This window comes from Cicer arietinum, unplaced genomic scaffold, assembly GCF_000331145.2.
Source record: "Cicer arietinum cultivar CDC Frontier isolate Library 1 unplaced genomic scaffold, Cicar.CDCFrontier_v2.0 Ca_scaffold_5955_v2.0, whole genome shotgun sequence".
NCBI classification, from domain to species: Eukaryota; Viridiplantae; Streptophyta; class Magnoliopsida; order Fabales; family Fabaceae; genus Cicer; species Cicer arietinum.
The window spans coordinates 20004-34539 of NW_027339602.1; the positions used below are offsets into that span (position 1 = coordinate 20004).

Below are 14536 nucleotides of genomic sequence, written 5' to 3' on the forward strand. Positions count from 1 at the left end.
ATATAATATTAGATTCGATAATCAAATCTTAGTTGTTTTTTTAACAAGAATAAAATCAAATCCTTTTTTTTAGGGGAATCAAATCAAAATCTTAGTTAATCCTTCCACGACTTATATATTGATATATCTTTCCTTTTTTTTTGTTGTTGTCGAGTTTTTTCTCCTTATTTATATGGTCTCACAACTAGAGTCATTTTCAAAACTAATTTTCTTACACAATTTTCATCAATGAAAACCACAATGACAAGAATAAGTCTATTGTGGTTCATACTTTTGATGATGATATTTTGTATCTTTGTAACTCATGCTTATAAGGGTAATTTACCCCTAAGGAAAGTTTATGGTGCATTGAAGGCCTTTTTCACCAAACATGATTCCATTCCTTCACCAACTTATTCCCTTTCACCTTCTCCTTCTCCTATGCAACCACAGGTAATTTATAAATTATGTTAATACCTTTTGATACCCTTTTCAAGTATGTCATTAGCATGGTTTTAAATAGTCATCATTGATATTATGGACAATTGCGGTCAAATGTGGTCAATGCACCTAAATTGCGATCACGTTGCAGTTTTGAGATTTGATAACATAAAAAACCGTTACGTGGCGGTTTAGATTGCAATCTCAGACCTTTATTTGAAACTCTGATCATCGGTTAAACTTATATATTTAGTGCATGTTTGAATTCACAGTAAAATTAACAGAATCACAGTGATCTGTCGTAATTTTGAAAAAACTACACTTTAAATACACTTAGCCTCAATTTAGTCACTTTATTTCCAACGCAAGATTGTGTTAACGAACAATGTTAAATAGTTTTCTGAATTTTATGCTAATGCAGGATACTAAAAAGAAACCACATGTGTACCTTGTGACATCTTATGGTGCTGATCCAACAGGAAAATCAGATAGTACTGAAGCTATTCTTGCAGCCATAGCAGATGCTGCAAAAGGTCCAAGTAAAGGGTTCTTGATGAAAGACATTATTAACCTTGGTGGTGCTGAGATTAATCTTCAAGGTGGAAACTACTTGATTAGTAAACCTTTGCATTTTCCAGTGGCTGGAGTTGGAAACATCATGGTATGTTTGCATAATCCATTTTGTTTTTATTGATCAAATAATTTGATTTTTTTTTAACAATTCTTAGAATAAGAAGTTGCAGCAAATCAAAGCAAGATACTACATTGATTTATTAATTTATTTTATCTTGAGTGAATATTAGTCATCTAAAAGACATTAAATTTGAGGAAAAAGATGGTTATATCCTTTTTTTTTTTTTATTCTCCAAATACTCTACTTTGAAACAATATTTCTGGAATGCCCTACTTTTTCGTTCCTTCAGGAAGTCGTTCCCTGGGGAAGCGACCTCTTGAAGAGGAAATTTTTTAATGCTAATGGGGGGTCGTTTCCTGGGGAAGCGCCCTCCCACTGGGTTTTTTTTTTTTTTTTTCTCCAAATACTCTACTTTGAAACAATATTTCTGGAATGCCCTACTTTTTCGTTCCTTCAGGAAGTCGTTCCCTGGGGAAGCGACCTCTTGAAGAGGAAATTTTTTAATGCTAATGGGGGGTCGTTTCCTGGGGAAGCGCCCTCCCACTGGGTTTTTTTTTTTTTTTTTATTATAACTATTAAACTAACTTTAAAATATAACAAAAAAAAAAAAAAAAAGGATATAACCATCTTAAACCCATTAAATTTGACATCTAAGTTTAATTTTATTTTGTAAATATAATGTTGAACAGATACATGGTGGAACTATAAGAGCCACAAAGAATTTTCCACAAAATGGACATTTAATTGATTTATCAAACTATGGTTCAACCTCACACTCCTACAATTATGAATACATAACTCTCAAGGATCTGTTTCTAGACTCAAATTTCAAAGGTGGAGGAATTTCAATAAAAAACTCACTAAGAATCAACATAAACAATTGTTACATAACACATTTCATCACAAGTGGAATTTTAGTCCACAGTGGTCATGAAACATACATAAGAAATTGTTTCATTGGACAACACATTACTGCAGGAGGTAACAAAAATGAAAGAAGGTTCTCAGGAACTGGAATTAGCATTCAAGGGAATGATAATGCTATCACTGATGTTGTTATTTTCTCTGCTGCTATTGGAATCATGCTTTCTGGTCAAGCCAACACAATTTCTGGTGTACATTGTTATAATAAAGCTAGTGCATTTGGAGGTACTGGAATTTATTTGAAATTACCAGGTTTAACACAAACAAGGATTGTAAATTGTTACATGGATTACACAAATATTGTTGCTGAAGATCCAGTTCAACTTCATATCTCAAGTAGTTTCTTCCTTGGTAATGCAAACATTGTTCTAAAATCAATCAAAGGTGTTGTAAATGGTCTCAACATTGTTGACAACATGTTCAGTGGTTCAAATCATGGTGTTAAAATTGTGAGGCTAGACCAATCAATTAGTCATTTTAATCAAATTAATCAAGTTTTTGTTGCTAGAAATGTTGTTAAGGGTATGAATTTAAAGGCCACTTCAGCAATGATATCTATGCATGGAAATGGAACTTCATGGATTGTTGATTTTAACAAAGTTTTGGTTTTTCCTAACCTTATTAAAAATGTTCAATACTCTTTAAGTGCAAGTGGTAACAAATTTCCTAATCATGTTCTTAGGAATGTGTCTCACAATATTGTTGTGATTGAAACCAATGAGCCAGTTAATGCAAAGGTTTTTGTAACAGTGGATCAAGGTAATTCAAAATGAATATATATATATATTTTTTTTTTATGCTGGCATGGCAAGAAATTTGGTATAGTAATTTTTTTTTTACTTTTTTCTTTGCATAACAATATTAGATATAAAGTATACAAAAGAGATTTTAGATTTTATGCTTCAAAGTTATTAGATACATTATACTGTAAGTAGTGGCAAAGGGTTATTAGTCAAATTATTATTTGGTTTACTATGAATTCTTATTTACCATTATTATATTGCTTTGATTAACCATAATCTATGTAAAATATGTTGGTCAATTTTTTAAGGTATATATTATTTTCATTTATGGTCACTTTTATATCTAATATTAACTAGTCAAAATTAATTTGTTAAACAAGAAAAGACAATACAATAGTGGCAAATTAAAGATTGGAATGTAACAAGAGAAGTTTCCTCCCTCTAAAGTTGACTAAAGTAATGCACCATCTGAATTATTAATATTTTTATCAAATATAAAAAATTTAACTATTTTTATTCTAGTTAATAATATCACTCCTAAAATACCTTTCAATTAATCTTCGAAACAAAAATATCTCTTTATATATATATATATATATATATATATATATATATTACATTCAATTACTCTTGTTTTTTTTTTGGAATAAGTTCTACAATTTTGAAAGTATAAACTAAAATTTTTAATAAACATAAAATTAAATATTTTTAATCAAAACAAAATTAGTATTGTATTGACATTATTATAAAAAAAAAATTTAAAAGAGACTGAGTTCAGTACAAGAAACTGATTTCAGCACATGGCAAACCACCATTTAAATTTCATCTATGAAATATGTATCTAATAATATCTCGAATAAAATTACTTCCAATAAAAGAAATTTGTGGAATATAAAATTAATTGTATAGTTTATTAATTTTCACTACCAATTGAGCAATAATGGTATTTATTCTCTATATATCGAATTCGATTCTCACGACAAAAATTTCGTAAGTCCTAACTGGGAGAAAGGGAGAGGTTCATGAATAACAATGACGGTGTAAAAGTACCGATAAAAAACTATGCTAATTTTTAAGTTGGAAAAGGAGGAGCGAGAAGTCTGTAAATAATAGTGATGCCACTGTAATAGTATCGATAAAAACTCGTAAATTTTTAGTTGAAGAAAAAAGAGACCGAGAAACCTGTAAATAATATCGACATTTGTCAATTAAACTAGACTTTATACCGACATTTATTTTTTTATTAGTTTCTTTGTCACTAGTTAATCTTGTTAGGTATATTTACCTTCTCCTGTTCTTTAGGCCACATTGATTGATAGTGAAAGAAATTTCGGCCCATTAATTCCTACATCATGTTGTTGAAGGACTAGAACCAGTTGACCAAAAAATCCTTACTTACATGTGACATTTTTTTTGTTGACAATTTACTTACAAGTGACTTATTACCTCTACTTACATAAGCCATAAACAAAATGTTGAATTAAAACCTTTGGTGACAAACAATGGTTAATGTTGACTACTATTAAAACACATTGAGAAGATGTATTATTAATAACATTTTTTAATAGTTGTGGTTGTGGGTCACTATTGGTAATGCGCAACTGTCTTATAATGTCACACCCGTGGTGACCCACTTAATAATGGAGCAACAAGTATACAAATTCTAGCATATTAGGGTACATATTTGGATCTCTGCACTGTTCTCTCTAGTTCAACCTTTACGGATTTGAATTTGCTCCAGATCTTTATTTCAATAATTTTTTTTTATAAATTGAAAATTTGGTTGAAATCTAAATAGCAGAGTCATTAACTCCATGAAAACGGGTAGTCATTAACATAATAATTTAATTGGTTATTTTTAAGATAAACAAATGTTAATAAACTATTATTACGTTAATTTTTAGAGTTTAAACCCTTAAAATTTGTACTTAAAACTCGTTTGAAGTGATTCAATTCACCAACAACAATGTAATTATAGATGATTTAGTATTTGAATTGATTATTCAACAATTGACTAAAGAGCACAAAGGTGAAATGCCAAAAAAAAATTGAAAATCCAAAAGTAAAAAGGAAGCACAGCCAATTGAAAAAAGCACACTAACAAATTTATTGGCTGCTTCAAGGCAGTCCATATCTTAACCTTATCTTTATGAGAGCGCCTCACAATCAAGTCCCTACCTATTGCAACCACCATACAATAAACTAAATAATAACAATAATTAAAACAATAAATAAAATATCCCACTAACCCATTTCCCTTTCATAATTTTTATATTTAGGAGGTTAATAGTTTTCAAAAAAATTTAATAATAAATTGTACACTTTTATATGAGATGATTTGATATTTTTTTAATTTAATCAATCAGAAATTGAAAATTTAAATTTAATCTTAAAAATGCAACAATTTAATTTTAATTTTCGTTCATTGTAATCTTATCTGATTTAAAAGGTTAATCTCTACAATTAGTTTAGTTTATACTAAAAGAAGACTAGTGATAACATACAAGACAAGTCAATGCATGTACTTTCCTCACAAAAAAACTTAAAAAAAAAAAAAAACCCATAATGTTAACAACCTAACATACTCTCTTATTGTTGGATATATGTAAAAGATTCCTTCATTATTTTAATACAAATATAAGACAACTTGTTGAGACCATTCACCAAAAAAAACTCTTCTTTCATAGTCTTTGAGGAAAAAAATAGAGTTCCAAAGAAGAAAATGAAAAAGGGTATTTTCCTATTGTTCCTTATCGTATTGTTCCAATTTAATCTAAGCAAATCAAGTTCATTGAAGGTAAAGGGTTGTACCTCAGAAGATTGTTTAATCAACAATGATTTTGATTCAGAAGAGTTTTCTTTTAGTTCTCATGTAGCAAGAATGCTTTATGAGGGGAGTCAAAGTCAAACTGGTAAAACTGCTAATAACAATGCTGCTTCTGTTAAGTGTCCTACAAATCAAGGCTATCGTAGTTGCTTGCCTACTGCAACTGGTGGTACTCCTAACTATAGATGTGCTACTTACACTAGAGGTTGCAAATAAAAAATCAATCTTTTGTTTCTTTCTTTTTTTTTTCATTTTTGTTTTCATTTTAATATATCTATATATTGCAATAATCTTTTGGACAAGTTTTCATTTGTGTTTAAATATGATTGTATTGGAAAAAAAAACTGTCTTAAGCCTTCAAATTCAAATGGAAAGGGTCTCGTCAATCTGGAGTTTGATCGAGTGGTAAATAAATTTTGATCAATGATTGTTTCGGTCAAGGTTTAAATTCGATACTTCTGGTTGATTCGACTTTAAGAGAAGTTTGATCATTGAATTGTATTGAAATTTGTATCTCAAGATGTAATAATTATTAGTAATTTAATATTTTATGTTAATTGTTATATGTAAATTTTTGTTGTTACGAATAAATTCTCCATGTGAGATGGAAATGCTTGTGAGAACATGATTCAACCCTTTATGTTAATTTGGTTCAATATCTGTTTCAGCATATGTTTCTCAGGTTTTAATGAACATATCTTAAAGTTTTTTTTTTATATACCTTTTTGATTAATTTTTGCATATCATTTTTTTTTAAACTCAAAATTTATGCATGATCTAGTATTTGTGATTGATTTAGTTTTTGAAAAATTGAGAATAAGAAACTGTGAAGAGATTGTCCTCTTAACCTGTGATTATTGTTGAACAACTGGATTTCAGATCAGCATCTGAAATGGTTTAATAGTTCATACTATTTTTTTTTTATTAATTATTTATTGTCTCAAGATATAAGTTTAAGGGATTTGGATTAGTCGCAATAACTATGTTACGTAGTAATGCATTTTAGTCATTTAATTTGAATCAATAATCAATATCAAATAAGTGTATATAATTGACTTTATCATATTATGAACCATCTGATCTCAAATAAACGGTCTATATCAATTACTGACTTCACAAGTCAAAATTTTAGACTGACTTCAACTTTTAGTCTATGATTTGACTTTATTTATTTTCTAAAATCAACATTTAAAAGTACACACTATGTGCACCAATCACTTGTGTCGAGTTTGTTTAGTAAATAAACAATTTGGATACAATTTTTTGTTTGACCATATATCTGCATAAATGGAGGAAAAATATTACGATTGAGATAATTATCATTAATTATCTCTAGTTTTTCCCAACAATAATAAAAACGATTAAAGTTGACACACAAATCACAATTTGTTGTTTTTATGATTTTTGGAACATTATTCTATTATGTTCGACTTCATTCTATTACATACTACCAATTCAAACATACCCTGGTTAAAAAAGAGCTCGATTGGTGATTGGAAATGGCATGGAGGTAAGAATATTGCATGACAAGTGGTATGGAGAATGAAAAAGAGATTGCATCATTCTCATATCTTTTAGGCTTTTAGAGAATATTCAATTTAAATGTGTATTGGATCGTAAAAACCGAGTAGTTCTGTCAAAGTTGATAAATACAATTAGAATCACTTGTGAAAAACTAAATATGAGCAGGAAGAATCGTAATAGAACAAATTAAAAAATTTCACCTTTCTTTAGGATTAAAAAATGTTATTAATTAGAGATAAAATATGTTACAGAGTAAATGAATAAGACATGTGCCAATTAGTGGAGGTTGGAGGGAACTATTATTAGCTAAACAGTTGTAACTGAATTACTATATAGGAAAGTAGTTAGTTAGTTGATTCGGGCATTCATAATAAAAACTTGTATTACACTTCTTCTTCTTCTTTTCTCTGTTCTCAAACTTCCATTGTAACTCAATTCCAGTTCGAATTCTTTTCAATAAATAAGAATTCCTACTGTTTGTGATTGAATTCTTCGTTTTCATTGTTGATTACCTAGAGTTCCATAACCACCATATCAATTGGTATTCAGAGCTTTTTTTTTCTCTGGGAGATGGCGGAATCTACTCGAACTCAGAAGGAAAGGAAGATTGGTAGTTGGCAAGGATGTGCAATTAAGGCAAGAATTGTTACATTGGTTTCATAATGCAGCCTCAGGGGGTCACTCAGGCAGAAATGCTACTACACAAAGGATTAAGGTTGTTCTTTACTGGAAAGGCCTGAACAAGGATGTCAAAGCCTTCATACAGCATTGCCCAACTTGTCAGAAATGCAAGTATGACACTGATGCCTACCCAAGTTTATTACAACTTTAACAATCCCTGATCATGCGTGGAAGCACATCACAATGGATTTCATTGAGGGATTGCCTATTTCTTATGGGAAACAAGTTATTTTTGTTATAGTAGACATATTGAGTAAGGCTGCTCATTTCATATCCTTAGCTCATCCATATACTGCTAGCATTGTAGCACAAGCATTTTTAGATAATATCTTCAAACTCCATGGTTTTCCAGAATCTATCACCAGTGATAGAGATCCAGTATTTGTTAGTCACTTTTGGAAGGAGTTAATGGCTTACCAAGGAGTTCAATTACAACTTTCTACATCATACCATCCTCAGACAGATGGCCAATCTGAGGTGGTCAATCGATGTCTAGAAACATATTTGAGGTGCATGTGTGCAGAGACTCCACAACAATGGTCCAAGTGGTTGCCATTAGCTGAATGGTGGTATAATACTACCTTCCACACATCAATTCAGGCTACCCCTTATGAAATTGTGTATGGTCAACCTCCTCCTGCCTATTTACCTTACTTGCCAGGAGAATCTAAAGTTCAGTTGGTGGATAGAAGTTTAGTTAAAAAAGAAGAGATGCTGAAGGTTCTTAAGTTCCATCTAAGAAGGGCCCAAGACAGGATGAAACAAATTGCTGATAAGCATAGAAGTGACAGGAAGTTTGCAGTGGGTGATTTGGTTTATGTCAAACTTCAATCCTACAAACAGGTATCTGTGGCTGCCAGATCCAATGAGAAATTGGCTCCAAAATACTTTGGACCATTTCTAGTGATTGACACAGTAGGAGCAGTGGCTTATAAACTACTCCTTTCTGCCCATTCTAAAATACACAATGTATTTCATGTTTCACAGGTAAAAAAACATATTGGCAATGCTATCACCTCTACTGATCTTCCTTCCAACACAAATGAAGTTCTTGCTGTCAAAGAACCTGAGTTGATCATGGAAAGAATGACTGTCAAACGCAGAGGCCAAACAGTAACTAAAGTGTTGGTCAAATGGAAGCACCAATTGCCTGAGGATGCCACTTGGGAATTTTATTTTGATCTTTGTAAGAAGTTCCCTAATTTTCATTCTTGAGGACAAGAATGTTTTCAACGGGGGGCAAAGTTATAGAGTAAATGAATAAGACACGTGTCAATTAGTGGATGCTGGAGGGAACTATTATTAGCTAAACAGTTGTAACTGAATTACTATATAGGAAATTAGTTAGTTAGTTGATTCAGCATTCATAATAAAAACTTGTATTACACTTCTTCTTCTTTTCTCTGTTCTCAAACTTCCATTGTAACTCAATTCCAGTTTGAATTCTTTTCAATAAATAAGAATTCCTACTGTTTGTGATTGAATTCTTCGTTTTCATTGTTGATTACCTAGAGTTCCATAACCACCGTATCAAAATACCATAAGAATTGATTTTTACCCCACCATTGTTTTCCAATCTTTCTATTTTTATTGAAGTCTTGAGTAGAATACTCGACAACATTTAGGCATGCAATTAATCTAATGTACTCACATCATCTCAGGTTCCTTAAAATTGCACCTTCATTCATCTTGATGCGAAAAACTCCAAAATTACTCATCTTGCGAAAAATCCCAAATCCCTAAAATCACTCGAAGCCTTACATGATCAAAAAACTTGAACTTCAACTCAAATCCCTGCGTATTGCTTTGCACCGCCGCTACATTTTGTTCTAAGCTTCATTGGTATGAATCTCTTTCTTATTTTCTTTTTCTTCATCTCTCGAGTTCACTCTTGTTGATTCCTTTTTTCTACCCTATTTTTATGTTGCAACAGGTAAATCATGTTAGTGAACGAGAAGTTTTAAATCCGCAAGCTTACATGTTGTTCTATGCTCGTGATAGAAAAAGTATACTATCAATTAATATGTACATGCTTGCATTAACAGGTTTATGTATTTCATTCATGTTGACCTAAAAATATTAGAGTACTAGTTTCGTCACACATTTTATTTCAGGATCTCTGATTAGATGATACTCACATGTAGGTAAATCTTTTTAGTGTTCCTGCTCTGGTAGTATTTAATTGATTGGTGTAGATATGTATGCCTTAGCCTAGTCTGTACCAAATGCAGAATCCTGCTACATGCCAAATCCTTTGAGTTAAAACGAATCCCTTGAGTTAAAACGATGATATTCAAATTTCACCAAATGTAGGGATTTGGTGTCATCATCAATGTGTGGATGGATCAGGTTATGTTGTTCGTAGTTGTACAACTAACATTAAATAGATATTGTGCCTTGAAAATGCTTTGGAATACCGTCCTTCATTTCACATGCTAAATGCCATCCTTGATTAATATATAGCTAGCTACTTCAATTTTTTTGAAGAAGATATAAGCTACTTTAATTAACTAGCTCAATTGTTCATCTTATGTTTTCATATTTGTATTACTTTTTCTCCTTTTCTGTACTGAGTACTATAGAATTACCTTTATCTCAGCCCTTGGTGTCGAAGAATGACCAGATTGCCAGCATTGGATATGTTGGGAATGAATGGTGAGCTCAACTATATATATTGTTGTTCCTTTTCCTTGTTTACCAGGGAAGTAATTGAATGCTTGAATCATTTTTTGAAGACCATGGTTTGAAAAAATTATCAAAATAGCAATGTATGAAGTTCTGGTAGGGTAGGCTCAATGTGACTATTTTGATGAATAACTGCATGTATATCTATTAATTTGTATCTTGCCACCTCAAAATTTACAGGGATGAGGAATATGATAAGGGGAAAAGGAAGAAGTTAAGGGACTCCAAGCAGAGCTTTGGTGGGTCAAATATTTTCCAAGAAATTGCTACTGAGAAATCCAAGTTAAAAAGGGCAAAAAGGAACCATTCTACCTCAGGGAACCCTCCATTTAGGATACGACTAAAAAATTCCCTTCTATCCTATGTGGGTTTCTTGTTGCAATTATCGGTTTGTCAAACACTGAAAATGTGGTGAAGCGAGCACATACCTTTTTCTTTTTTCCAGTATAAATTCTATTGGCTGCATCATATTGTCTTTGGAGCTGAGCTGAGCTCTGTTCGAAATTCTATTGGCTGCATCATAATGATTATTAAATGTCCAACTAGCTCTCCACTTTCTTTCCATAATTCTATTCTTATATGCCTTTCTTAGTATATATTTTCCATATGCTTGTAAATACAGGTGCTAGATGGTGTAATTAAATATAGATGGAATGCATTACCAGTTGAGCAGCGGGATGGAATGAAAAATTTCATCTCTGATGTTATTGTACAGGTATTACTCACTTAGAGGATGCTGATACATGAGCTATTCTGACTTACATTTTTGTTTTATCAGTACTTATAATAATTATGTATCCTTCATTCCATTATTTACCTGTTTTGCACAGCTTTCTGGCAACGAAGCCTCATTTCAAACAGAGCGATTAGATGTCAACAAACTCAATATTATATTGGTTCAGGTGAAATTGACATTGCATTTCCTTTCAATCATTTAAGTTGATTTATTCATGTTATTCTCAACCAATTATGCAGTCCATTTGCTTTATTTATCTTGATGAAAAACTATACAATTTCTTCAGTTAAACTTTATTTCTGATTTTTATATGGAGATTTGCCTTTTCGTTTTCCTTTCTCTCTAAAAATCTGGATTTGCAACATGCTTCGGTAACTACCTAAAAATGTGTTAGTTATAACATTTATATTATGATCAGTATATATTGTAGTATATATTGTATATGCAGATTTTGAAGCATGAGTGGCCAGCGAGATGGCGAAACTTTATTGCTGACCTTGTTTCAGCAACTAAAACCAGTGAAACAATTTGTGAGAACTGTATGGTGATATTGAAGGTAAGTTTAGGTTTATCTTTATAGTATAGTACAAATCTGACATTAAGAAAATGCAGGATATGAAGACACTTGTGATATTAAGGACCAAACGACACACATAACATTTGATATAAATTTAGATTAGACATTAGAATTCATTGGGTATACATTACAAATGTAACTTTTTTACACATTCATCCAATTACATTTAACTATATAACTAACTGTAAAAATATTTTATAAACTGAATCATGAGATGTGATTAATGCATGTAATTTTCTTTTAATAGATATAATATCAATTAAAAATCCTATAATAAGTTATTCGTATTAAGGCTTAATGAACCAAACTTTAAATGGATATGCTGTATGGGCCTTTCTTAAGTTGTTTTTTATGCATTATCAATTATATCATGCTTCTGGTTATATTTAACTATATTGATTTGATTTGTTATTTTTGTCTATTTTTCAATTGTTGACTGTGGCGTCGGCCTGACCGACGCGATATTCTTGATAAAGTTTTACTTAATTGTCTACTGACATTAGCGACGGTCCTTCCGACGCCATATAATTTTTTCAAGTAACGTGCCGACGGTTATAAACTAGCCTTGGATGTTCCATTTTTGCTGGTAGCGTCGGAGTAGAGTAGATTATGCCGACGCTACATTAGCGTCATATGGTATTTGACCGACGCTATGTATTAGGTTTGACCGTTTTAGCCTAGGCCAACACCGACGCTAATTGGAGGCTAAATTAATATTAGCGTCAGCTTAGTCTATTAGCGTGGACTTATGGCCGACGCTAGTATCAGTTTTTCTTGTAGTGTTTTGTTTCCACTTACAACTCAACAGATTATCTAAACTCCATTGATGTAATTAACGTGAATTTAAGGAAGGAAAAATTCCCAAATCAAGAGGAAATAAAGAAAGAGGTGAAAAAGAAGTACAACTTGTTTGATTGTGTTTTACTTTTTATTTTTTGAAAACTATTTTATAGATAAATAAATTTGAGACGAGAATGAGTTTAGGGTGTTCACATCAACCTGCAAGTGCACCTGAATACATGTACATATTGAATATACTTAATATTTTTTTAAATATTAAAAATTATAATTTTATCTCTGTAAAAAATATTTTATTTAATTTTATTATTGTTTAATTATTATTATTTTATTTTTTTCATTATAATAGATATAATTTATATATATATATATATAATAAATCGGGATAGGGAGACAAAATCCACTTTTATCTCGTCTCGTTACTATGCCTAGACATCACATCTCTACACTTGATTGAGTTTAAGTGTGAATGATTAAATCTCATATTGATTTAGAATAAATTAAATGTTGGATATGATCTTATAATTAATATTCTCTTAGAAATCTTAGTTTCGAAGTCTTAGTGGTTGAAGTGAAGAGTTACAAACTTAAGGGATAATTAGAGGCAAAGTGTGCTTCCAGTGGGTCGAGCCTCCGCTGATTTCTTAGACACTTTATAACCTCTTCCTCGATCGCATTATTACAAAGTTTACAAACTGCATGCATAATAGTAACTTATTATTTTTTTGGTTTTTGTTTTTACCCTTAGACTTTATAGCAACCTCATACACTATACACATATATAAATGTTCAGATGCTTCAGCATACACCTTATGTACTAAACATTTTGAAAGTACAAAAATTAAAGGATAGTAACAAAAGACTATGTAGATATACTTTCTTTGGAAAATAAACTATATTTTTTATAATGAAAGATACAATATTATTATGATTGCCATATATAAGATCGTTCATTGATTCCTTAAAATGTAATTTTCATAGGTCTACTTCAAATGCATTCTGAACAAACCTTAAAAACTAATTTTTTATAACTCTTACTGTTATTGAAGTAACATTTGATGGAAAAACTTCATAGATACACTCTTTTGCCATATATAAGATCGTTCATTGATTCCTTAAAATGTAATTTTCATAGGTCTACTTCAAATGCATTCTGAACAAACCTTAAAAACTAATTTTTTATAACTCTTACTGTTATTGAAGTAACATTTGATAGAAAAACTTCTTATACAATCTTTCTTGCCCAGTTTATCAAAGATATTTTCATAGGAATATCTTATATATGTATTTGTAGAAACTTGGTAAGAAGACAAAACCATCAGAACATAAATCTCTTAGGTAATGTTTATGATCTATATTTCAATTTAACTTGAAAAGGTAAATTAAATAATACATTTTTTAATATTGCATGTTTCAGGACTTCAGGTGGGTAGTAATTGTGCAATGTTCTACATTATGAACAAGACAAAAAATTCAAGTAATTAATTACAAATATTAAGGCTCTTGCAATGTTTATCAACATTATGATCAAGACAAAAAATTTAATGTAATTAATTACAAATATTAAGGTCAGTGTAAATTGAATTAAGCAAAATGATCTAGTGGTTCTGCAGAACCATTTTTTTTAGAGTAAATAAGGTTTCCGTTCTATAAATATATTATATTTCTTTTTTAAATTTGGCTAAAACATTTCCTTAAATAATTGTTCCTCAAATATCTTTATGAATAATTTTGGTATGTGATTTTAAGTTAAATGACACTTATCAATCGGATTTTTTTAGGAATATTTAGAACATTATAAGAATCTTTTTATAATATTTTGAATTTTTTAATAAAGATAAACTAAATGTGAATTTTTAAGCGCAAAAAGCTTAAAAAAATCATACTTAACTCATCATTTATTAAAAATATTTAAATTTTTATAAGAAAGATTCTTATAATGTTCTAAACATGCATACAAAAATAATTTAAAAATTCAAACAGTACA

At 30.4% G+C, this 14536-nt stretch overlaps 2 protein-coding genes across 3 annotated transcripts; both read left to right on the forward strand.

The window, feature by feature from the left end:
• Nucleotides 1-177: 177 nt before the first annotated feature.
• Nucleotides 178-2775, forward strand: LOC101490322 (polygalacturonase QRT3-like). Its single transcript, XM_004507257.4, has 3 exons — nucleotides 178-432; nucleotides 842-1081; nucleotides 1744-2775. Exons 1-3 carry the CDS (start codon nucleotides 229-231, stop codon nucleotides 2749-2751), a joined length of 1452 nt encoding a protein of 483 aa, XP_004507314.2. The 5' UTR covers nucleotides 178-228; the 3' UTR covers nucleotides 2752-2775.
• A 6346-nt stretch (nucleotides 2776-9121) lies between these two features.
• LOC101514391 (uncharacterized) lies at nucleotides 9122-14203 on the forward strand. 2 transcript variants are annotated; one of them, XM_073364782.1, is made up of 8 exons: nucleotides 9124-9595; nucleotides 9687-9759; nucleotides 10353-10408; nucleotides 10619-10802; nucleotides 11061-11153; nucleotides 11269-11340; nucleotides 11623-11730; nucleotides 13967-14203. In XM_073364782.1, the coding sequence occupies exons 2-8, from the start codon at nucleotides 9742-9744 to the stop codon at nucleotides 14006-14008; spliced, it is 573 nt and encodes a 190-aa protein (XP_073220883.1). In that variant the 5' UTR covers nucleotides 9124-9595; nucleotides 9687-9741; the 3' UTR covers nucleotides 14009-14203. The 2 variants fall into 2 exon arrangements, with proteins under 2 accessions (XP_004507306.1, XP_073220883.1); XM_004507249.4 differs by having other exon boundaries at nucleotides 9122-9595; nucleotides 9687-10408.
• The last annotated feature ends 333 nt before the right edge of the window (nucleotides 14204-14536 follow it).

Excerpts from the sequence above, each read along its gene's own strand:
- LOC101490322 (XM_004507257.4), top strand. The coding sequence starts at position 229 with ATGAAAACCACAATGACAAGAATAAGTCTATTGTGGTTCATACTTTTG. Across the intron at positions 433-841 it reads CTTCTCCTATGCAACCACAG|GATACTAAAAAGAAACCACA; the intron begins GTAATTTATAAA and ends ATGCTAATGCAG. Across the intron at positions 1,082-1,743 it reads CTGGAGTTGGAAACATCATG|ATACATGGTGGAACTATAAG; the intron begins GTATGTTTGCAT and ends AATGTTGAACAG.
- LOC101514391 (XM_004507249.4), top strand. The coding sequence starts at position 10,284 with ATGTTTTCATATTTGTATTACTTTTTCTCCTTTTCTGTACTGAGTACT. Across the intron at positions 11,154-11,268 it reads TCTCTGATGTTATTGTACAG|CTTTCTGGCAACGAAGCCTC; the intron begins GTATTACTCACT and ends TGTTTTGCACAG. Across the intron at positions 11,731-13,966 it reads ACTGTATGGTGATATTGAAG|GACTTCAGGTGGGTAGTAAT; the intron begins GTAAGTTTAGGT and ends TGCATGTTTCAG.